Source organism: Rhinopithecus bieti, unplaced genomic scaffold, assembly GCF_001698545.2.
Source record: "Rhinopithecus bieti isolate Rb0 unplaced genomic scaffold, ASM169854v2 scaffold_60909, whole genome shotgun sequence".
NCBI lineage: Eukaryota > Metazoa > Chordata > Mammalia > Primates > Cercopithecidae > Rhinopithecus > Rhinopithecus bieti.
In genome coordinates this window covers 1274609-1299466 of record NW_016823619.1, presented here as the reverse complement: position 1 = coordinate 1299466, position 24858 = coordinate 1274609, and the positions used below count along the sequence as shown (strand labels likewise).

The window sequence follows — 24858 nt, the reverse complement described above, 5'->3', positions numbered from 1 at the left end:
ATTATATAAGAATGAACAACCTGGCCAGGTGTGATGGCTCATGCCTGTAATCCCAGCCCTTTGGGAGGCCCAGGCAGGCGGATCACTTGAGGGCTGGAGTTCCAGACCAGCCTGGCCAATGTGGCAAAACCCCATCTCTACTAAAAATACAAAAATCAGCCAGGTGTGGTGGAGGGTGCCTGTAGTTGCAGCTGCTCGGGAGGCTGAAGCAGAGGAATCGCTTGCATCCAGGAAATGGAGGTTGCCGTGAGCAGAGATCACGCCACTGTACTCCAGCATGGGAGACAGTGAGACTCTGTCTCAGGGGAAAAAAAAAAAAAAGGAAGAAAGAAAGACAAGAACAAACAACTCCATCCATAATCCTTAGTAATGGACACAAACCATTCCTCAATCCACCTCTTCCCCCTAAGGATTTCTATGGCTTCCTGTACATATTTATCTGCATATTTGTTTGTATATTTATTTCTACTGCATCTTACTGTCTTTTCATTCCTTTTGGATGTTGGTTTGCACTTGTCCTACAGTTTTATGAAACTCTCATAGACCTTTCCCACACATTATCTCATCTGATCTTCACAACAAAGCTTGCAGGCCAGTGATGCAGAGGGTGTGGCTCTGGAGGATGCCTGTCTGGGTCAGGGGCCTGAGCTCAATCCCAGCACTGCCTGCTACTTGCTTCATGACCATGGGTTACTTCACCTCTGCATCTCAGGTCCCTTATTGTCGGACATCTGTCATACAGGATGTGATAAGGACCACAGCAGGCCACGTTTATGCACAATTACAAAGCACCACACAGACATTATAAGATGTGGCTGTTTTTAAAAATGAGAAAACGTTTAAAGTTACAGAATTAAGACTTGAACAAAGACATCCCTGGAGCAGAGCCCACACCTCTGTGCAAGGCGTCAGCGCTCAGCAAAGACTCCTTCACTGACCAAGTGGACCATTTACCTTTTGGAAGTGTACATAGGCTTTCCAACACCATGGTGTAACTTCAATGCATGGGAAAAAGTTATTTACCAAATGGTTTCCTACTGCCCCAAAAAAGGATAAGGTGTGCAGTTTATAACCAAGTAGTCCAAGCACCACAGGGTGCAGCAGGGTATAGCCAAGGAGGACACAGAAACAAAACAGTACTGGCTGTTTGATGAATTCCACAGAACAGCAGCGGATGGTGCTTAGCACTCAGAACGTGCCTGCCACTCCTTTAAGCACCTTCCATGTTTAGCTTGTTTAATCTTCACAACAACCCTAAAGAAAGTCTGAGGCTCATTTCAGTTAAGGAAAATGAGGCACAGAGAGGTTAAGTAACTGCCCAAGATCACACAGCTAGTCAGTTATCTGAAATCCCAGGGTCAGCATGGCTCCGTGATTCCTGCTTCAGCACAGACCATGACATCAGTGCTGTGCTAGCCTTTACAACCATCCACCGGTGCCAGCTCGACATGAAACAGGGCCAAGAAAGCAGCTCCAGCTGTACCTGGAGCAATGTATGTGGCAGTGAATAACTCCTTCAGATAAGAAATACGCCAAAAATAATCTCTTATATTGAGAGTTGTAAATTCTAATCTTGTAAATGAGGCTAATGAAGAAATAACACTAAGCATAAATGTAGAAAATGAGTAACAAAAAAAGGTTATTCAAAGATCTGCTAAGAAAACCAGTAATGTTAAGAATAAAATCCTGCTCACTTCTCAGCAACTCCAGAGCAGACGAGCTTTAATGCTGTCAGGAAATCCTGTGTGTTGGTGGCACACAGACCCTCCCTGTGTGCAGTGCTACTCCATGGGCAACTGAGGGAACAGTCCCTGAGCCTCAGCTGGGCAATAGGGCTGAAGAAGGAGCAGATCCTAACCTCTACCAGGACAGGCGCCCTTTTGCTGTAAGTTTAAAGAACGCTCTATCAGCACTGCCCAGCTGAGTTCTGCCATCTCTGTAGCAGGCACAAAATGTGAGACAAAGAATCATTCTGCAAAACCTTCATTTGTATTAGTGCATCATATTAATTACTAACTATAATTAACTATCTATTACTGAATATTTTACTAGATAATTTAAAGTAGTATGTCATCAAATAATATTTTAACATTATCCTATTTTACCCTCAGTGCCCATGTTTTATCAGAAAGTCACAGTTGTCCTTTAAAGCGATTTGAAACATTAATTCCTACTCTTACAAGTAACATTATATCCGGATGCTAAGAATTTGGAGAAAAAATACATTTCTAAATTTAATTTTAAAAGGTCCTTGTAGGAAAAAAGAATGAATCAAGAGCATGCCTCGTGTCAGGCTCAGTCCGACTGTGTCCCAAGACTTGACAGGCACCTCAAACCCTCAGTCACCACGTGCCTCATGAAGGCACTCACTGGCGGACACTGCCACACCTCCAGGGAAAACCATGATGATTCCTCTGTGGAAACTCAATGAGCACATCATCAGGAAAAATAAGAGCATGTGCTCACAGATGGATAAAACGCTGGTTGCAAAGATAACACAAGCCAGGCTGCCCACTGAGGAGGGCCACAGTATCCTCAGCTCCCTCTGGAGAACAGGAGCATCAGTGCTCACTGAGTGGGGCCACAGCGCCCTTAGCTAACCTAAGGCCTGGGCGCTGAGCAGAAAGTGATGTGCAACTTCTCTGTGTAAGAGAATTCTTGACGTGCTCGTGCTCAAGTCTTCGGGGGGCCTCCTATGTGGTAATTGCAAGGGCACAGCACCACCAGCATGTGGAAGATGTTACTTCTCTGCCCACCTTATTAGAGCAGGCCTGTGTGTGACGGCATCTGTGAGGGCTCAGTACACAGAGCCCTAAGAGCATGGACACTATTAGTAGCATTGATTTGTTTACCTGTCCTGGGCTCCTTTTCAAATTCTGTTCTACTTTGCTTCTGAAACAGTTTCAAAGATAACTCGCCAATCCTTTCATTTTCTGCATTAATAGCTCTTTGAATTTCTTGTATTTCCTTTTTTTGAGCTAGAGGAAGTTCTTCCATTTTTTCTCTTGACTCAGGTTCATTACTGCTTTCATCATCATCATCATCACAAACCTCAAAATCATCTTCGTAGTCCTGCAAACAGTAACAATCTTTTGGAACGCTTTAAGACAAACTGACTTTACGTTATCACTCATACTGAACAAAACATGACAGCTTATAACTTAAAACAGACAATGTCCTTATTACAGCTAAGATATTTATAGTTCCCTGACTTTAATGTTTTTGAAGATACATCTATACAAACTGCTACCTTTATTTCTCTAAAAATAAATCACACAATACAGAACCATATACAGAAGACCTATCAATTACCATCACGTGCAAACACTTGTACTGAGAATGTGAAAATGTATGTATTTTTATAGATACCTACATACACACTTTTTTATGCAGTGCACTTAAATATGAGTTAAATTATAAAATCATTTAATTACATCATATTGGTAAGTATTGGTAGAAGTATAGCAAGCATTTTACAGGTAACAGCTTGACCTAAATCAAACCTAGACAGATACTGAGTATTAGGATTAATAAAAGAATAAAAGGGCATCACATTTACTATATATAAGCTGACTTTTCAGAATAAATGATTTTAAGCTAAGGAAAGTTTTAACTTTTATACATACTTCAAAATCATCTTCACAACTGGCTATATATGCATCAGCTCTAGCATGTTCTAAATCTGTTTCTTCCTTTTCCATTTCCTAGAGGTAAAAATCAAACATGAAACCAAAAAATTCAATCATAAACTTGAATATTGCAAACAGGCTGGGAAAACATATGTTTTCTGAGATTCATGTGATGTTGCTAACTTGAAACTCTAAGTATTTTTAAAACCAATATAATGTTAAATTCCTTTAAGAAATACCCTTGCTAACTTATAGGTAGGACCAAAAAGAGAATATAGTAAACATCCTTTTCGGGAAACCTCTATAATTCTGGTGGCTAAAATTTGTTTAAGTGTTTTAAAAATGAACTTCAAACGTGCAGCAATCCATTTCTTATCCGTGAATATATTCCCCGCTGAATAGTGCTCAGCTTATCTACACCGTTAAAGACAGAGAAACAGGCCAGGCACTGTGGCTCACACCTTTAATCCCAGCACTCTGGGAGGTCAAGGCAGGCAGATTACTTGAACTCAGGAGTTGGAGACCAGCGTGGGCAACATGGCGAAACCTCATCTCTACCAAACATACAAACAATTAGCTGGGCATGGTGGTGTGCACCTATGGTCCCAGCTACTCCGGAGGTGGGGGTGAGAGGACTGCTTGAGCCTGGGGGGCAGAGGCTGCAGTGAGCCAAGATCGCGCCACTGCACAATCAAGAAGAAATTACAAGGCGTACTAGAAAGCAGAAAATACGGTTTGAAGAGACAGAGCAAGCACCAGTTCCAGACATGGCAGGGATGTTGGAATTGTCAGAACAGGAACCTAAAACAACTGAGTAACTTCCCAAGAGCTCTAATAGATAAAGTTCATAGCACACAAGCAGAGAGATGGAAAGCCTAAGAAAGAACCGGAACGGAAAGTCTGAGGTCAAAAACAACAGAAACAGAAGTGAAGAACAACTTTGATGGGCTCACTAGTAAACTGGACACAGCTGAAGAAAAAAGTCTCTGTGCTCGATGATACCTCAATAGAAACCCCCAAAACTCAACAGCAAAGAGAACAAAAAGCGGGAAGGAAAAAAAAAAACAGAACAAAATATCCAAGAACTGTGGGACAACTGCAAAAGGTATTCACGTGTGTAATGGGGATGGCAGAAGAAGAGAGAAAGGAACAGAATGTTTGATAAAATAATGACTGAGAATTTCTCCAAATTGATGTCAGACACCAAACCACACATCCAGGAAGCTCACAGAACACCAAGATCAATGTCAAAAAATCTACACCTAGCCATATTATATTAAAACTACAGAAAATCACAGGTAAGGACAAAATCCTGAAAGAAGCCAGATGGGGGGAAAAAAAAAACTTTACTGAGGAACATAGATAAGAATTACAGGCCGGGCATGGCGGCTCACACCTATAATCCCTGCACTTTGGGAGGCCGAGGCAGGTGGATCTTCTGAGGTCAGGAGTTTGAGACTAGCCTAACCAATATGGTGAAACCCCATCTCTACAAAAACACAAAAACTAGCTGGGCACGGTAGTGCTCGCCTATAATCCCAGCTACTCAGAAGGCTGAAGCAGGAGAATCACTTGAACCTGGGAGGCAGAGGTTGCAGTGAGCTGAGATCACACCATTGCACTACAGCCCGGGCAACGAGAGCGAAACTCCATCTCAAAAAAAAAGAATTACATTCAACTTCTCAGATATCATGAAGCAAGAAGACAGCATAGAGAAATGTTTAAAGTACTCAGAGAAAAATATTCACCAGCCCAAAATTATACATATACTCTACAAAATTATCCTTCCAAAGTGAAGGAGAAATACTTTCAAACAAAATTGAGGGAATTTGTTGCCAGTAGACCTGTCTTGCAAGCAACATAAACAGAAGTTCTTCAGAAAGAAGGTGTATTAGTCCGTTTTCACGCTGCTGATAAAGACATACCCGAGACTGGGAAGAAAAAGAGGTTTAATTGGACTTGCAGTTCCACATGGCTGGGGAGGCCTCAGAATCATGGCAGGAGGCAAAAGGCACTTCTTATATGGCGGCAGCAAGAGAAAATGAGGAAGAGGCAAAAGTGTAAATCCCTGATAAACCCATCATATCTCATGAAACTTATTCACTATCACAAGAATAGCACGGGAAAGACCGGGCCCCATGATTCAATTACCTCCCCCTGGGCCCCTCCCACAACGTGGGAATTCCGGGAGATACAATTCAAGTTGAGATTTGGGTGGGGACACAGCCAAACCACATCAGAAAGAAAATAATATAGGTCAGAAACTTGGGTCAACATAAAAAAAAGAAAAGCATGGAAGAAAAAATAAATAAAGGGAAACAACTCTTCCTTTTCTGTTTCTTAATTGATCTGAACAGTTTGTTCAGAATAATAGTAACGAAAATGTTTCAATTACATATGCTTAGGTATTTATTCGTGTGTGTGTGTGTGTGTGTGTGTGTACGCATATGTATAGTTAGCCCTCCTTATCTGTGGGTTCTACATCCATGGATTCAACCAACCACAAACCAAGAATATTTGGAAAAATAAAAATAAAAAATAATACAAATTTTAAAATACAGTATAACAACAATTTACATAGCATTTACATTGTATTAGGTTTTATAAACAATCTAGAGATGACTTAAAGTACATGGAAGAACATGCATAGGTTATATGCAAACCCTATGCCATTTTATTTAAGGAACTTGAGCGTTTGCAGATTTTAGTATCCACAGGGGTCCAAGAACCAACCAATCCTGTGCCAATACCAAGGAATAACATGCTTATGTCGGCTTATACACAAGTAAAATGAATGACAGCAAGGATACAAGGAATGGGAGTGGTACAGTCTTATTTAAAAGTGGACTTGGATTGATTGTAAATGTATTAAAACCACTTTAAAAAGTTAAAAAAAAAAGAACCTTTAACTGATATGCTAAGATAGGAGAGAAAATAGAATCATAAAAGTTCCATTAAAACCACAAAAGGCAAAAAAAGAATGAAAGACAAAAGCAGGAACAAATAACGAGGACAACAAATAAAAAATAGTGACAAATATGGTAGACACTAATCCAATATATCAATAATCATTTGAACATCAATGATCTACATGTACCAATCACAAGACAGAGATTGTCAGAGAGGATCAAAAAGCAAGATCCACCTACTTATTGTCTTCAAGAAACCCAAATGAAGAAAATATACCATGCTCACACTAATCAAAAGAAAGCAAAAGTTTTTATATTAATTTCTGACACGGCAGACTTCAAAGTAAAGAGAGTCAACATGAATAAAGGGCATTACACAATGATAAAGATGCCAATTTTATGTCTTTAATGAAATACATAACAATCCTTAATATGTATATGCCTAACAACAGAGTGTCAAACTATTTAAGTCAAAAACTAATAGAACCGCAAGAAGAAATAGCTGGAGACTTCAACATCTCCCTATCAGAAATGGATCCAACAGGCAGAAAACGAGTAAGAATACAGCTGAACTCCACGGCACTATCAGTGAACTGGGTGCAACGGTCAGCTTTAGACTCCTTCACCCAACAGCAGCAGAATACACATTCTTATCAAGCTCGCATGTAACATTCACCACGATAGCCACATTCTGGGCCATAAAACACATCTTAACAAATATAAAAGAACAGAAATTATACATCTGCTCTCAGAGCACAATGGAATCACATTAGAAATCAGTAACAGAAAAATAACTGGAAAATTCCACAATATATGAAGATTAAACAACGTATTTCTAAATAACACAGAGGCTCCAAAACAAATCTCAGAAATGTGAAAGCATTTTGAACTAAATAAAAATGAAAACAAACTTAACAGAATTTGTGGAATGCAAACAAAGGCAGTGCTTAGAGGGCAATTTTTAGTGTTGAATGCATATATTATAGTGTTGAGCGCATATACGATAGTGTTGAGCGCATATACGATAGTGTTGAGCGCATATACGATAGTGTTGAGCGCATATACGATAGTGTTGAGCGCATATACTATAGTGTTGAGCGCATATACTATAGTGTTGAGCGCATATACTATAGTGTTGAGTGCATATACTATAGTGTTGAGTGCATATAGTGTTGAGTGCATATACTATAGTGTTGAGTGCATATATTATAGTGTTGAGTGCATATATTATAGTGTTGAGTGCATATACTATAGTGTTGAGTGCATATACTATAGTGTTGAGTGCATATATTATAGTGTTGAGTGCATATATTATAGTGTTGAGTGCATATATTAGAAAAGAAGAAAGATCTAAAATCAATCATCTAAGCTTCAAGCTTGGATTAACTAGAAAAATAAGAGTAAATTAAATCTGAAGTAAGCAGAAAAAAGAAATATTAGAGCAGAAATCAATAAAATTAAAAAGAGGACATCAACAGAGAAAAATCAATGAAATCAAAAGCTGGCTTTTTTGAAAATATTGATAAATCAGTACACTTCCAGGCCAAGCTAACTAAGGGAAAAAAAGAGCAGACCCAAATTATTAGCATACGAAAAGTAAAAAGGGACATCACTGCAGATCCCATGACGTTAAAAGGATAATCCGGTAATACCACGAACAGCTCTATGCCCATAAATTTGATGACCTAGTAAAATGGGCCAGTTTCATGAAAGACACAGTTGCTAAAACTCACACCAGAAGAAATAGAGAATTTAATAGGCCTATACCTCTTAAAGAAATCGAGTCAATAATTAATAACCTTCTAAAAAAGAAAACACAAGGCCCAGCTAGTGCTAGAAAGCACTAGCACTGGTGAATTCTACCAAATATTTAATAAAGAAATTATACAATTCTTACCTGGGCACAGTGGCTTACAGCTGTAATCCCAGCACTTTGGGAGGCCAAGGCAGTCAGATCTGAGATGGGTGAATCACCTGAGGTCAGGAGATTCTAGCCTGGCCAACATGCTGAAACCCTGTTTCTACTAAAAATACAAAAATTAACTGGGTGTGGTGGCAGGCACCTGTAGTCCCAGCTACTCGGGAGGCTGAGTCAAGAGGATCGCTTGCATCCAGGAGACGGAGGTTGCAGCGAGCCAAGATCACACCACTGCACTTTAGCCTGGGAGACAGAGCAAGACTCTGTCTCAAAGAAAAAAAAAGAAATTATACAATTCTTTACACTCTCTTTCAGGGGACAGAGGCAGAAAGAATACTTCCTTAATCATTGTATGAGGCCAGTATGATCCAGATAAAGATATTACAAGAAAAAAAAAACCAACTATAGAACAATATCATTCATGAATACAGATGCAAAAATCTGCAACAAAATTGTACCAAATCGAAGCCAACAATGCATACAAAGAATCACACAGGGCCAGGCACAGTGGCTCACACCTGTAATCCCAGCACTTTGGGAGGCCAAGGCAGTAAGATCACTTGAGCCCAGGAGTTCAAGACCAGCCTGGGTGAGATCTTAAGACCCTGCCTCTACAAAAAATTTAAAAACTAGCTGGGCATGGCGGCTCATGCCTGTAGTTCCAGCTACTCAGGAGGCTGAGGTGGTAAGACTGCTTGAGCATGAGAGGTTGAGGCTACAATGAGCCGTGATCACTCTACTGCACTTCAGTCTGAGCGACAGAGTAACACCCTGCCTCAAAAAAATAAAAGATAAAAAATAAAAAGAATCATACACCACAATCAGCTGGCATTTATCCCAGGTATGCAAGCCTGGTTCAACATTCAAGGATCAATTAATGTAACTCATCAAATCAACAGGCTAAAAGAGAAAAATCATGAGATCATATCCATAAATGGAGAAAAAACATTTGACACAATCCAACAACCATTAATGATAAAACTCTTAGTAAACTAGGAATAGAGAGAAATTTCCTCAACTTGATAAAGAACATCTACAAAAAAAATACAGCCAATATCATACCTAAGTGAGAAACTCAAAGTTTTCCCACTACGATTGAAAACAAAAGAATGTATCATCTCACCACTCCTTGTCAGCATCATGCTGGAAATTCTAACTAATGAAATAAGAAAAGGAAATAAAAAGTATACTGATTGGGAAGGAAGAAATTAAAATTTCTTCACAGATAATATGATGGTCTGTGCAGAAAATCTGAAAGAACTGAACAACAATAACAAAAAAACTGACTGGAAATAATAAGCAATTACAGCAAGGTCACAGAACACAGGGTGAGTACACAAAAGTCAATTTCTTCCCTATATACCAGCAAGGAACAAGTAGAATCTGAAATTAAAAACACATTATTACTTATATTAGCACCCTCAAAACTCAAATAGGTATAAATCTAACAAAACAAGTACAAGATCTCTATAAGGAAAACTATAAAGCTCTGCTAAGCAAAAACAAAGAACTAAATAAATGGAGAGATATTCCATGTTCACAAATAAGGCTCAAATCTGTCAAGATGTCCGTTTTTCCCACCTTGACCTATAGATTCCATGCAATCTCAATCAAAGTTTCAGAATTGTATGAATATTGACAAACCAGCTCTAAAGTTACATGTAGAGGCGGAAGATCCAGAATAATCAACACAACATTGAAGGAGAACAAGTTGGAGAACTGACATGACCTGATGTCAAGACCCACTACAAAGCTATAGCAATCAAGACAGTGTGTACTGGTGAAAACACTGGACAAATAGATGAATGCAACAGAACCAAGAGCCCAGAAGTAGACCCACATAAATATGTCAACTGATGTTTGAAAAGGGAGCAACGGCAATACAGTACAATGAATGAAAGATAGTCTCTGTAAAAAATGGTTCTGGAACAAATAAACAGTCACACGATGACCTAGACAAAGACCTTACACCCTACAAGAAAACACACTCAAAACGGATCACAGACTTAAGTGTAAAATGCAAAACTATAAACTCTTAGGAAATAGCATAGGACAAATCTAGATGACTTTAGGTATGGAGATGACTTTTTAGATACAACACCAAAAGCATAATCCATGAAAGAAAAAATTGATAAGCTGGACTTCATTAAAATTAAAAACTTCTGTAAGAGACAATGTCAACAGGAATGAGAGATGTCACAGACTGAGAGAAAATATTTGCAAAAGACAACTGATAAAGGAGTGTTATCCAAAATACATACAGAACTCCTAAAACTCAACAATTAAAAAAATGGGTTGAAGACCTTAGCAGACATCCCACTAAACAAGATATACAGATGGCAAACAAATATATGAAAAGATGCTCCACATCATACGTCACCAGGAAAATGCAAATTAAAAGGACGGTGAGATACCACTACCCACCTAACCAGAACACCCACAACACCAAACGCAGGGGAGGATGTGGAGCTACAGGAACTCTCACTCATTGCTGGGGAAAATAAAATCCTACGACCACTGAGGAGGACAGCTTGGCAATTTACTAACAAAACGAAACATACTCTTATCATATGATCCAGCAATCACACTCCTTGGCAGTTACCCAGTAGAGCTGGAAACATGTTCACACAAAAACTTGCACATAGACGTTTATAGCAGATTTATTCATACTTGCCAAAACCTGGAAGCAACCAAGATGTCCTCCAGTTAGTGAGTGGGTAGCCTGCAGTATATCCCTACAATGGATATTATTCAGCACTAGGAGAAATGAGTTATTAAGCCTTGAAGTGACATAGACGAACCTTAAAATGCGTATCGCTAAGTGAAAGAAGTCAATCTGGAAAAGGTCACAAACAGTATGATTCCAACCACAGACAATCTGCAACTTACAATGACTCAACATATGATTTTTTTTTTTACTTTACAATGGTGCGAAAGTAAAACGCACTGAGTGGAAACTGTACTTTGAATTTTGTTTTTTTCCTGGACTAGCGACATGCAGTATGATATGCAGAAGGATATGCGGTAGGATATGCACCATGATATACGGTGTGACATGCAGTACGATATGCAGTACGATACGTGTTAGGCCTATGCACGTAGTAATGGTATATTTAGAGTGTGACATGTGGGTACAATAGCAGTACGATATGGTACTATGATATACGGTATGATATACAGTGTGACAATGCAGTAACATATGCCAGTACGATACGTGTAGGCCTATGGCACTATGAAGTATATGGTAATGATACTAGAGTGTGATGGGTTACAATATACAGTACCATATGTACATGATAATACGGTATGATATACGGGTGTGACCATGCGGTACAATATGTGGTACAATAGCACTATGACATTATGAATAATACGGTTTGACACGCGTAATAATATGAGAGGATAGCACTGGTGATATATGGTACGATATGCGGTGTGACAGTGCAGTACAAAGCGGATGATATGTTACTATGATATACGGGTATATTACGGTGTGACAGTGGTACAATGATGCGGTAGCGATATGCCACTATGATATATGGATGATAATATGGTGTGGACATGTGGGGTACAATATGAGGTAGGATATGCACTTGTGATATATGGTTCGATATGCGGTTGTGACATGCAGTCAAATTCGGTATGATATGTACTATGATAACGGAATGATATACGGTGTGGACATGCGGTACAATATGCGGTACGGTATGCAGCTATGATTATGGTTGATTATATGTGTGACCACGTGTAAATATGAGTGGATTGCACTGGAATGTATGGTACGATATGCGGTGTGACATGACAGTCAATATGCGGTACGATATGTGGGGATACGCACTATGATATACGGTATGCTATATGTGTTGTGATATGTGGACAATATGGATCAAATATGTGGTAAGGAATATGCCATTATGATATACTGGTATGATATACTAGTGTGAACCTGTGGTACAACATGTGGGTTACATATGTGGCAGGAATATGCCACTATGATAAGGTTATAGATATACGTGTAACATGTGGTACAATTATGCGGTAGGAATCACTATGATATATGGTATGATACATGGGTGACATGTGTACGACATGCGGTAAGGATATGCACTGTGATAGTAAGGTACAGATATGTCGGTGTGACATGCAGTACAATATCGGTCGATATGTGGACGATATGCGGTAGGATATGCACTATGATATATGGTATGATATGATGGTGTGACAATGCGGTTACAATATACGGTACAAATGCCAGTAGGCGCCCCATGGGGGGGGGCCCCCCCCCCCCCCCCCCCCCTGTGATATACAGTCCGATATGCGGTGTGACATCCACTACAATATGCGGTATGATATGTGGTACGATACTGTTACGATGCTGGCAGCAGCGGCAGCCACACCTCCCAGGCAGCCACATGACCAAGAGGCTGAACAACCAACACTCTACAGTGTGCTGCAGTCAATACATTATATGAGATATTAAACACCTTATTACAAAATAGGTTTTGTGTCAAATGATTTTGCTAACTGTAGGGTAAGTGTTTGGAGCACATTAAAGGTAGGCTGGGCTAAGCTTTGGTAGTTTAGGCATATTAAATGCATTTTCAAATCATGATACTTTCAACTTATTATGGGTTTACTGGGATGTAACCCTGTCATACGTTGAGGAGTGGCTGTATAAGACACTCTGGAAAGGGCAAAGCTATACAGACACAGACAAGATCAGTGATTACCACGAATAAGGGGGAAGGGAGGGATGAACAGTCGGAGCACAGGGGTTTTTAGGGCAGTGCAACCACGCTGCATGATGCCCTGTGGTGGATCCACATCACGGCCCATTTGCCCAAACCCACAGAATGTTTAAGGCCAAGAGTGAACCCTAACATAAATCTTGGACTTCGATGATAATGACACATCGATGTAGGCTTCACTCTGCCAGGGTACGTTGATAATGGGGAAGGCTATTCATGTGCGGGGGTGAGGGAGTATATGGGAAATCTTTGTATCTTCCTGTCAAACTTTTTGTTTTTGAGATGGAGTTTTGCTCTTGTTGCCCAGGCCTGAGTACAATGGCTCAATCTCAGTTCACTGCAACCTGCACCTCCCGGGTTCAAGCAATTCTCCTGCCTCAGCCTCCTGAGTAGCTGGGATTATAGGCGCCCGCCACCACGCCCTGCTAATTTTGTATTTTTAGTAGATGGGGTTTCGCCATGTTGGCCAGGTTGGTCTTGAACTCCTGACCTCAGGTGATCTGCCCACCTCGGCCTCCCAAAGTACTGGGATTACAGGGGTGAGCCTACGCCTAGCCCCTTCCTCTCAATTTTGATGGAAACTTAAAACTGCTCTAAAAAAAAAAATAAAGTCTCAGCCAAGAGTAGTGTCTTATGCCTATGGTCCCAACTACTCGAAAGGCTGAGTCAGGAGAATCACTTGAGCCCAAGAGTCTGAGGCTGCACTGAGCTATGATTGTGCCCAGCCTGGGCAACAGAGCGAGCCCGTCTCAAAATAAATATAAAATAAAAAATAATAAAGTCTTATAAAAAATAAATAAGGTCCTCTTGGCACATTATCATATAAAGTCATCGTACATTATATTAAATAATATATACATTTATTGTATCAACAAATACAACACCTGCTGACTGACAAAAAGAACAAAAACAGGAATTTTAAATGAAAACAAATAGCATCACATTTCTTATTCTTGCTCAACTCAGCAGACCCAGTGGCTCTTAGTCATGTCCTATGTCTGGCCAGGATTTTGAAACTACAATTCATCCACTCTGCAAACACTTACAACACACTTAGTGTGGGCCAGGTACTCAGCCAGGTGAGGAGACAGTGGGGAATGGGGCAGACACCGTCACTTCTGTGCAGAGCTAGAACCACACTGGGGGACACACCCCTGAGAAGGCACAAGAAATCCCCATCACCGGGAGTTCACCCGCCCAAGGAGAGCCCCACGTGCTCTCCATCAAGCTCAGCACTACGTCCTTCAGAGGCCCCGTCCACAAGTCTTCCCTCATGATGATACTTACAATTCCTTGATCTCTCTGGTTTTGCATATATATTCTGAAAATTATTTATAACCTTGTACAATTCTCAGCAATCATGGCCTGGATCATGTCTTTTGTGATTTCTCTATTCGGTGTCTTCAAATCTCCTCACTTTCTTCAACTTACACAGAACAACAACGAGAAGGCTGTCTGTTCATTCACCCTAAACCTCTTCCCTCCAATTTCTTTGCAAAATCCTCTCCTCTTCCAGGAAGAAAGAGGCTTGAGTACCTGACGGTGTGCACACAACCCAGTTACATTCCTTGACCCCCACAACCCAGATGGCTTTCAACAAGACCAAGGACTTCAAACAACTCCAAGTGTGAATTTCATATGAAAATCTCATCTGTCCCTTCATGCTCATGTTCTGCTGTCTGGAAGGGACAGGAATTACACTAGTAAAATGCTGACAGGAAAGCAAGGCAATGTGAGTGGAAATCTGTGCTGAGACAGGATTGCAAAACTATAAGACGAAGTACTCTCCTTACCACAGTTTCCTCGCCTCCTGGCCTCTGGTCCAGCTTCCACCACACCGAAGAGCCTTCCTCGTGGCCATGCTAATGGAGAGAGAACAGTCCCATCAGCCAGGACACAGGTGAGATTCCAGGAGACACACAGCTCCCCGCAGAGCCCGCCAGCCCTCAGCAGACAGGACACAGGTGAGATTCCAGGAGACACGCATGTCACGCAGCTCCCCGCAGAGCCCACCAGCCCTCAGCAGACAGGACGCAGGTGAGATTCTGGGAGACACGCACGCCACGCAGCTCCCTGCAGAGCCCACCGGCCCTCAGCAGCCAGGACACAGGTGAGATTCCACAGGTGCACAGACTGCGAAACTTAACGCTCTGGAATGTGGGTCCCAGCCTGGTGGCTGACAAACTGTGTGACTCAGAGCTTAGAGCAAGTATCTTCAACTCTCTGTGCCTCAGCTTTCTCTTCTGAAAAATCAGAATTACGGCATCTGCTTCACAGCAGCAGTGAGAGGACCGGATGAAAGGACACACAAGAAGCCCGGATCCCTGTATGTGATGAAGAAAAAGCCTTGCAAATGTCACCTTTGTCAACGACGCTAGGAAGATCTATGCACTTAGAAGTCACTACTCAGATCACCTGAGGTCAGGAGTTTGAGACCAGCCTAGCCAACACGGTGAAATCCTGTCTCTACTAAAAATAACAAAAATGAGCCAAGCAGGGTGGCAGGCACCTGCAATCCCAGCTACTTGGGAGGCTGAGGCAGGATAATCTCTTGAACCCAGAAGGCAGAGGTTGTGGTGAGCTGAGATCGCACCACTGCACTCCAGCTTGGGCGACAAGAGCGAAACTCAGTCTCAAAAAAAAACAAGTGACTACCCAAAACTAGGCAGTGTCTAAAACTGGTGACAATATAATGTATTATTCATGAAGAAAACAGAAAAAGAACTTTCCATGTGTCCAGAAAACTATTCTGGCACATAGTAGGCACTCCATAAATGCTGAAGGATTGAATCAAGATAAATTCAGTGTTGCTGCTGTAAAATGTGGATCTAATCAGAGCCAAAACAAGCTGTTAAATACATTCACAATCAACTGAAATTTTTCTAGAAAAAAACACATCATATATTTTACTCCTCTGGAAAAGAAAAAAAAAAAGAATGTAAAATATTCCATTGGTTACCTCATTGATAATTTTTATACTGATTACAGGTTGCATGGATACTATTTTAGATTTATTGGATTATATAAGATGTTATAAAATTTCATGTTCCTTTTGTATGTTTGTAAGAAAACGTAAAATTATAGGCCAGGTGTGGTGGCTCGCACCTGTAATCCCAGTACTTTAGGAGGCTGAGGCAGGAGGATCACCTGAGCCCAGAAGTGCAAGACCAGTCTGGGCAACATTGCAAGACCCCACCTCTATTTTTTTTTTTTTTTTGAGACGGAGTCTCGCTCTGTGGCCCAGGCTGGAGTGCAGTGGTACAATCTTGGCTCACTGCAATTTCCACCTCCTGGGTTCAAGCAATTCTCCTGCCTCAGCCTCCCAAGTAGCTGGGATTACAGGAGTCCACCACCACGCCTGGCTGATTTTTGCATTTTGAGTAGAGATGGAGTTTCACCATGATGGCCAGGCTGGTCTCGAACTACTGACCTCAGGTGATGCCTCTGCCTTGGCCTCCCAAAGTGCTGGGGTTACAGGCCTCAGCCACCATGCCTGGCCTTTTTAAATTTTCTGTTGTTGTTTTTATACAGATGAGGACTTCCTATGTTGCCCAGGCTGGTCTCGAACATCTGGCATATTTTTTTAAATAAAAATAAAAAATAAAATTTAAAATTATAAAGTGGCTCACGTTGTAACTCTAGTAAACAATGCCAACCTGGAGCTTAGAGAAAAAATTGGGAAACATGAAAAAAATAGGAAAATAAATCTATATGTTTTCATCCAATAATTCCACAATTCCACTTCAAGAAATGTATTCACAAAAATAACACAGTAGATCTGTAACATCCAAACTGGAGGGATTTCCACAATGAACTAGGAAAAACAGGAGGGCTGTGTGTGTGTTTGTGTGTGTGTGTGTGTGTAAATGTTTAAAACTGGCTTCCAAATTCCCAAATATACATACCAATATATGATTATAAAAGATTATATGAGAAATATTTGTAGGTCTTTTTTTTCTGTGGTAAATGTGTGGCTATAGCCAGATAATAAGCAATCCCACCACCACCACCACGAAAATTAAATAAATAAAACATCCACGTCAAAACAACAGGTGCTGTATGACCTAATTTATGTAAAATTATGCTTGTGTACGGATATAGAATAAAGTAATTCATACAAATATGGCATGAAGGCTGAGCACGGTGGCTCCTGCCTGTAATCCCAGCACTTTGGGAGGCCGAAGCAGGTAGATGACCTGAGGTCAGGAGTTCAAGATCAGCCTGGCCAACATGGTGAAACCCTGTCTCTACTAAAAAAACAAAAATTAGCTGGGTGCGGTGGCACATGCCTGCGATCCCAGCTACTCAGAAGGCTGAGGCACGAATCACTTGAACCCAGGAGGTGGAGGTTGAGGTGAGCTGAGATCGCGCCACTGCACTCCAGCCTGGGAGACAGAGCAAGACTCCAACTCAACATATATATACATATATGGCACAAAATTGTTAAATATGATTATCTCAAGGTCATGGGTTTCAGATAACTACCAAAAAAGAAAAAATTATTCTCCAGAAATAATTCATAAAATTCAAAATATGCTTGCCACATTATCTGTAATAACAAAACAAAAAGAGGAAAATGGTTTGATAATAACCCTAACTCCACAGTGTGCTATTTTAGTTACTAAGTAATCGTTATGAAGACTACTCTTATGATACTAATGGAGATGGTGGAGATAATGAAGACTGTGGAGAAACGCTGACGTGCTAAGTGACAAGCTCAGCACAGGGTACAATTCTCCTGGTGCATAAATACGTGTCACAGGGTAGCTTAACACATGGAAACAATTATGCAAGGAGAGGGATTATGCGTGTGTGTTAGTCACAAGTGTCTATTAATAACATGTGCTTGGTAGAATTTGCCAGAGAAGCCGTCAGAGCCTGAGCTACTTTGTGGGGAGATTCTTAACACAAACGCAATTTCTTGACTTACTAAAGATCAGTTCAGGCTATTGCTTCTAGCAGTTTTCGTAACTGACAGTCTCTAGGAATTTGTCCTTTCATCTAAATTACCTCATTTGTTACCACAAAATATTGTCCTATCTGTGACTGAAAGTGGGGTGCTAAAGTTCCTATTATTGTGAATTGTCTATTTCTCCCTTCAATTCTGTCAGGTTTTACTGCTTGTGTTTTGGGGCCCTCTTGTTAGGTAAACATTCATTTACAATTGTTACATCTCCTTGCTGAACTAATTATTTGGTCATTCTGAAATGTCTATCTCTAGTAACACCTTCTGTCTCAAAATCTGTTTTATCTGATTTTAGTATAGCCAGTCCAGCCCTCTCATAGCTGCTGTTTGACAGATTCTCTTTGTCCAGCTTTTTACTTTCAACCTATTTGTGTCTTCTAGCCTAAAGTAAGTCTCTAGTGTGCCTTCTGGAATCACCACTCAAATAAACCATCTGCAAATGAGCCCTGTCCCAGCCTCTGCTTTCAAGGGGAAGCCCAGACTAAGATGATGGCTCATCTGAATGTACCATAAGATCGATGTATTCTCAGCGGAGACTGCCTTACCTTCCGTCTTGTATCTTTATCTTTTCCGTGACTCCTTACTAAATTCTCAGCATGCCTGGAAAGCAAACATAATCAAAATTACAATTTACTTTTCAATGAGGGCTTTTAAAAAAGAAAACATTTTCCATATCAGTGAAAGTTCTTAACAATACTTTGATATGATTAAGAACTACTATAACCAGGGGCAATGACTTGCACCTGTAATCCCAGCTATTTGGGAGCCTGGGGCAGGAGGATCGCTTAAGGCCAGGAGTTTGGGACCAGCCTGGGCGACAGAGTAGACCCCATCTCTACAAAAATAAAAAATTAGCCTGGCATGGTGGCACATGCCTTAGTCTCAGCTACTTGGGAGGCTGAGGCAGGAGGATTGCTTGAGCCCAGGAGTTTGAGGCTGCAGTGAGCCATGACTGTGCCACTGCACTCCAGCCTGGGTGATAGAGCAAGACCCTTTCTCAAAAAATAATTTAAAAAAAAAACCGTTGCAGGTTAGCAAAGCATGTTTTATTAGAGCAATAAATGTTAAAGTCTTCCTAGCATTCTTACTCTTTTAGCAATAATTCAAGACGGAAAATATCTTTCAGAGAAGAAATTACGTGTTTTAACCAACTTGTGTGTGAGTGCAAATCTACATTCTTTAGGAGTTCTTGGCTGGGCGCGGGGCTCACGTCTGTAATCCCAGCACTTTGGGAGGCCGAGGTGGGCAGACTGCCTGAGGTCAAGAGCTTGGGACCAGTCTGGCAAACACGGTGAAACTCCATCTCTACTAAAAATACAAAAAAATTAGCCAGTCATGGTGGTATGTGCCTGTAATCCCAGCTACTTGGGAGGCTGAGGCAGCGGAATTGCTTGAACCAGGGAGGTGGAGGTTACAGTTAGCCAAGATCATGCCGCTGCACTCCAGCCTAGGCAACAGAGCAAGACTCCGTCTCAAAAAAGAGTTCTAGAAATTTTCTATAATTTTATTGGTCTATCTGAAATACTATTTTATATTAAATATAAAATAAAATATATAATATATAATACAAATATAAAAGATATTTCTAAAAGAAAGATTTATCTTGAAATATGTTTTATCTTTAAATCACATTTCATGTTAGTTAGGACCTAAAATAAAGATGTGCAAAATATCAAACTGATTCTCAATTTTTAAACTTTCATTCATACCAATATACCATGTGGTTTAACAAAAGTACTGAATTGAGCAAAAAAGTCTTCTTGTGCCTTCTAGTGGACATGCAGTATAAAATCCAGGAACTGACACCCGAGGTTTAAGTGTTAGCTTTGCCCAAACTTGTAAAAATTTGGGTAAGACATTTAACCTGGGTTTTCTAATCTTTGAAAAAGGATTACAAAATATGATTGTGAGAAAGAACAAATTAAAGTTTAGGGCTTACATATGAGCATTTAGGCCAGGTGCGGTGGCTCACGCCTGTAATACCAGACTTTGGGAGGCCAAGGCGGGTGGCTCACTTGAGGCCAGGAGTTCGTTACCAGCCTAGCCAACATGGCAAAACCCCATCTCTACCAAAAATACAAAAATTAGCTGGGCGTGGTGGTGTGTGCCTGTAGTTCCAGTTACTCAGGAGGCTGAGGCAGAAGAACAGCTTGAACCTGGGAGGCGGAGGTTGCAGTGAGCCAAGATCGTGCCACTGCACTCCAGCCTTGGTGACAAAGAGAGACTCTGTCTCAAAAAAAAAAAAAAGAGTTTATACAGAAACTTCAACTAATCTATAATCTTCGCAAAACCCACATGACACAGGAATTATCATCATTGCTTTAGCGAAAGGCCACCCATCACTGCAACTAAAAGGTAGACAGGAAATTCCAACCAAGACTGACCCCACCCCAGCTCTGGGGTCTCTGCCAAGGCCTCAGGGTGGAATGTTCCCTCCCAGGTGTTCACAAGCGACAAACAATGGGCAGAGGGGGACTTGCCGGCATGTCCTGCTTTTAGTGGCTGTGAACCAGAACAGTTTGCTCAGGTCTGTAAAGGGGCGAAACCGCCCAGCTGTGGATCTTTAGCTTCAGGCAGGGAGCACGCCCTCTTGCATATCAAGAGGCTCCCAAGTGAATTATTCTCCCCAGAGTCAGTACCAATTTTCTAATTTTGCATGAGAAATGTTAAAAAGGACAAAAACAGATCCTGAGGCAATAAATAGAAACAATAATATTAAAACGGAAAAAATAAAAATAAATATAATTAATTTAAAAGGCAAAATAAAAAGCTAATAATTTCATATTAAGTTTCCAAGCTCCTCTAGTATTCCTAAAACATATCAACCCATTTGGAGGGGCTAAGGGGTAAAATCTAGGGAAAATGAAGTATATCTATAACTGATTCCCACGGACTGGCCATCACGGGAGCCAGTAAGAAAGTTCCCTGAAGCTTTCCACGAGAGCGGCACACGTCAAGGTCGACCACAGGGCACGCAATCCTTACTGGCTGCTGGTCCCATCTCTTTTTGAGCTTGCACCTCGATTTCTGTGTTCACCGTTCTATCAAACAAAAGAATAATCCCATAACCATTCATTAGCATATGGGAATGAAGTAAGCATAATTAGTAAACCCCATAAAACAAGAACGGATTGAAAATTTAACAATAGCATCTACACCACAAGTTCTTTTAAAATAACGATTTTTGCCAGTTATTTTTAGTAAATTAGATAATTAAATGTAAAGAAAATGGATGAAATTATATATAAAAGGGTGATTATGCCAGGGGAGGCGGCTCACGCCTGTGATCCCAGCACTTTGGAAGGCCAAGGCACGTGGATCACCTGAGGTTGGGAGTTAGAGACCAGCCTGACCAACACGGAGAAATCCCGTTTCTACTAAAAATACAAAATTAGCTGGGCGTGGTGGTACACGCCTGTAATCCCAGGTACTCAGGAGGCGGAGGCTGCAGTGAGCTGAGATCACGCCACTGCACTCCAGCCTGGGCAACAGAGCGAGACATCATCTCAAAAAAAAAAAAAAACTTTACAAAATTAATCAGAAAAATTATGAATTACTGACTAGATATAAAAAGGGAAGAAAAAAAAAGTCATCAAGTTAATAAGAGTCAGACCTGGGTGGTGGGCAAGCAGCGCACAGCACTGGGGGCCCTGGCTGTGGTGACAGCAGCCAGTCAGACTGCACGTGGGGCCAGGAGACGCGTCCTGTGATGACCTCAGCACCTACCACACAGGGAGGCAGGCAATGCTGCTCACCCAGATGGCCTGCAAATGGCAGAGCTGAGACAAAGCTCAACACGTTGTCATCTAACTCCTGTGGCCTCATCACATAGTCCCTCCGGACTAACACTCTGGACAGGAGAGTCCTGGGCTGGAAAAGATATTTACGAGTGATCATTTGAATCCACTACTTCCAGGAGCAGAAAGGAGATGATCCAATCTTGAAAAGGATAAAAGTATGGCAGGCATGGTGGTTCACATCCTAATCGCATCCGTTTGGCAGGCTGAGGTAGCTTGAGGCCAGGAGTTCAAGATCAGCCCAGGCAACACAGCTAGACCCCATCTCTAAAAAAATTGCTTTTGCCGGGCATGGTGGCTCACGCCTGTAATCCCAGAACTTTGGGAGGGCAAGGTGGGCAGATCACGAGGTCAGGAGATGGAGACCACCCTGGCTAACACAGTGAAACCCCGTCTCTACTAAAAATACAAAAGTGGTGGCGGGCGCCTGTAGTCCCAGCTACTCAGGAGGCTGAGGCAGGAGACTGGTGTGAACCCAGGAGGTGGAGCTTGCAGTGAGCGGAGATCACACCACTGCACTCCAGCCTGGAAAACAGAGCGAGAATCCGTCTCAAAAAAAAAAAAAATTGTTTTTTAAAAGGGTAAAGGTGAGGGGATCCGCGCCAAGATGGCCGAATAGGAACAGCTCCAGCCTCCAGCTCCCAGTGAGAGCAACACGGAAGACGGGTGATTTCCGCATTTCCAACTGAGGTACCGGGTTCATCTGGTACTGGGTTCACTGGTTCTGGTACCGGGTTCACTGGGGTGTGTTGGACAGTGGGTGCAGCCCAACCAGTGAGAGCCGAAGCAGGGCAAGGCATCGCCTTACCTGGGAAGCACAAGGGGGAAGGGAATTCCCTTTCCTAGTCAAGGGAAACCGAGACACACAAGACCTGGAAAATTGGGTCACTTCCACCCTAATACTGCGCTTTACCAAGGGTCTCAGCAAAGGGTACACCAGAAGATTATATCCTGTGCCTGGCTCGGAGGGTCCCATGCCCACGGAGCCTCCTTCATTGCTAGCACAGCAGTCTGAGATCTAATTGCAAGGTGGCAGCGAGGCTGGGAGAGGGGCACCTGCCATTGCTGAGGCTTAAGTAGGTAAACAAGGCTGCCAGGAAGCTGGAACACCACAGCTCAAGGAGGCCGGCCTGTAGACTCCACCTCTGGGGACAGGGCATAGCCAAACAAAAGGCAGCAGAAACCTCTGCAGATGTAAATGTCCCCATCTGACAGCTTTCAAGAGTAGTGGTTTTCCCAGCATGGAGTTTGAGATCTGAGAATGGACAGACTGTCTGCTCAAGTGGGTCCCTGACCCGAGTAGCCTAACTGGGAGACATGCCCCACTAGGGGCAGACTGACACCTCACACCTCACACGGCCGGATACATCTCTGAGACGAAGCTTCCAGAGGAACGATCAGACAGCAAAGCAATATTCACTCCTCTGCAGCCTCCGCTGCTGATACCCAGGCAAACAGGGTCTGGAGTGGACCTCCAGCAAACTCCAACAGACCTGCAGCTGAGGGTCCTGACTGTTAGATGGAAAAATAACAAACAGAATGGACATCCACACCAAAACCCATCTGTATGTCACTATCATCAATGACCAAATGTAGATAAAAACCACAAAGACGGGGAAAAGCAGTACAGAAAAGTTGGAAATTCTAAAAATCACAGTGCCTCTCCCCCTCCAAAGGAATGCAGCTCCTCGACAGCAACGGAACAAAGCTGGAAAGAGAATGACTTTGATGAGTTGGAGAAGAAGACTTCAGACAATGAAACTTCTCCGAGCTAAAGGAGGAAGTTCAAACCCATGGAAAAGAAACTAAAAACCCTGAAAAAAGATTAGACGAATGGCTAACTAGAATAACCAATGCAGACAAGTCCTTAAACGACCTGACAGAGATGAAAACCGTGACACAAGAACTACGTGATAAATGCACAAGCTTCCATAACCGACTCGATCAACTGGAAGAAAGGGTATCAGTGACTGAAGATCAAATGAATGAAATGAAGCGAGAAGAGAAGTTTAGAGAAAAAAGAGTAAAAAGAAATGAACAAAGCCTCCAAGAAATATGGGACTATGTGAAAAGACCAAATCTACGTCTGACTGGTGAACCTGAAAGTGACGGGGAGAATGGAGCCAAGTTGGAAAACACTCTGCAGGATATCATCCAGGAGAACTTCCCCAACCTAGCAAGGCAGGCCAACATTCAAATTCAGGAAATACAGAGAACGCCACGAAGATACTCCTTGAGAAGAGCAACTGCAAGACACGTAATTGTCAGATTCACCAAAGTTGAAATGAAGGAAAAAATGCTAAGGGCAGACAGAGAGAAAGTTCGGGTTACACACAAAGGGAAGCCCATCAGACTAACAGCAGATCTCTTGGCAGAACCTCTGCAGGCCAGAAGAGAGTGGGGGCCAATATTCAACATTCTTAAAGAAAAGAATTTTCAAACCAGAATTTCATACCCAGCCAAACTAAGTTTCCTAAGTGAAGGAGAAATAAAATCCTTTACAGACAAGCAAATGCTGAGAGATTCTGTCACCACCAGGCCTGCCCTACAAGAGCTCCTGAAGGAAGCACTAAACATGGAAAGGAACAACCAGTACCAGTCACTGCAAAAACATGCCAAAATTTAAAGACCATCGATGCTAGGAAGAAACTGCATCAACTAATGAGCAAAATAACCAGTTAATATCATAATGGCAGGATCAAGTTCACACGTAACAATATTAACCTTAAATATAAATGGGCTATATGCTCCAATTAAAAGACACAGACTGGCAAACTGGATAAAGAGTCAAGACCCATCAGTCTGCTGTATTCAGGAGACCCATCTCACATGCAGAGACATACATAGGCTCAAAATAAAGGGATGGAGGAAGATCTACCAAGCAAATGGAG

The 24858-nt window shown here is 41.7% G+C and overlaps 1 protein-coding gene across 12 annotated transcripts in view; it reads right to left on the bottom strand.

Annotated features, from left to right (window-relative positions):
• DYNC2I1 (dynein 2 intermediate chain 1) overlaps window positions 1-24858 on the bottom strand; it is a 138315-nt gene that overhangs the window by 55747 nt on the left and 57710 nt on the right. For 11 of the 12 annotated variants that reach the window (XR_001883246.1, XR_001883247.1, XR_001883248.1 and 8 more), the window contains 5 exons: window positions 21156-21211; window positions 18716-18770; window positions 14998-15066; window positions 3627-3704; window positions 2853-3072 (listed from right to left, as the gene is read on the bottom strand). Coding sequence is in view for 9 of the 12 variants with exons in the window: in XM_017861665.1 (XP_017717154.1) it covers window positions 2853-3072; window positions 3627-3704; window positions 14998-15066; window positions 18716-18770; window positions 21156-21211 (478 nt within the window). In the remaining 3 variants the exon portion in view is untranslated. The remainder of the gene's footprint in view (window positions 1-2852; window positions 3073-3626; window positions 3705-14997; window positions 15067-18715; window positions 18771-21155; window positions 21212-24858) is intronic. The other variant, XM_017861663.1, reaches the window with a different exon arrangement.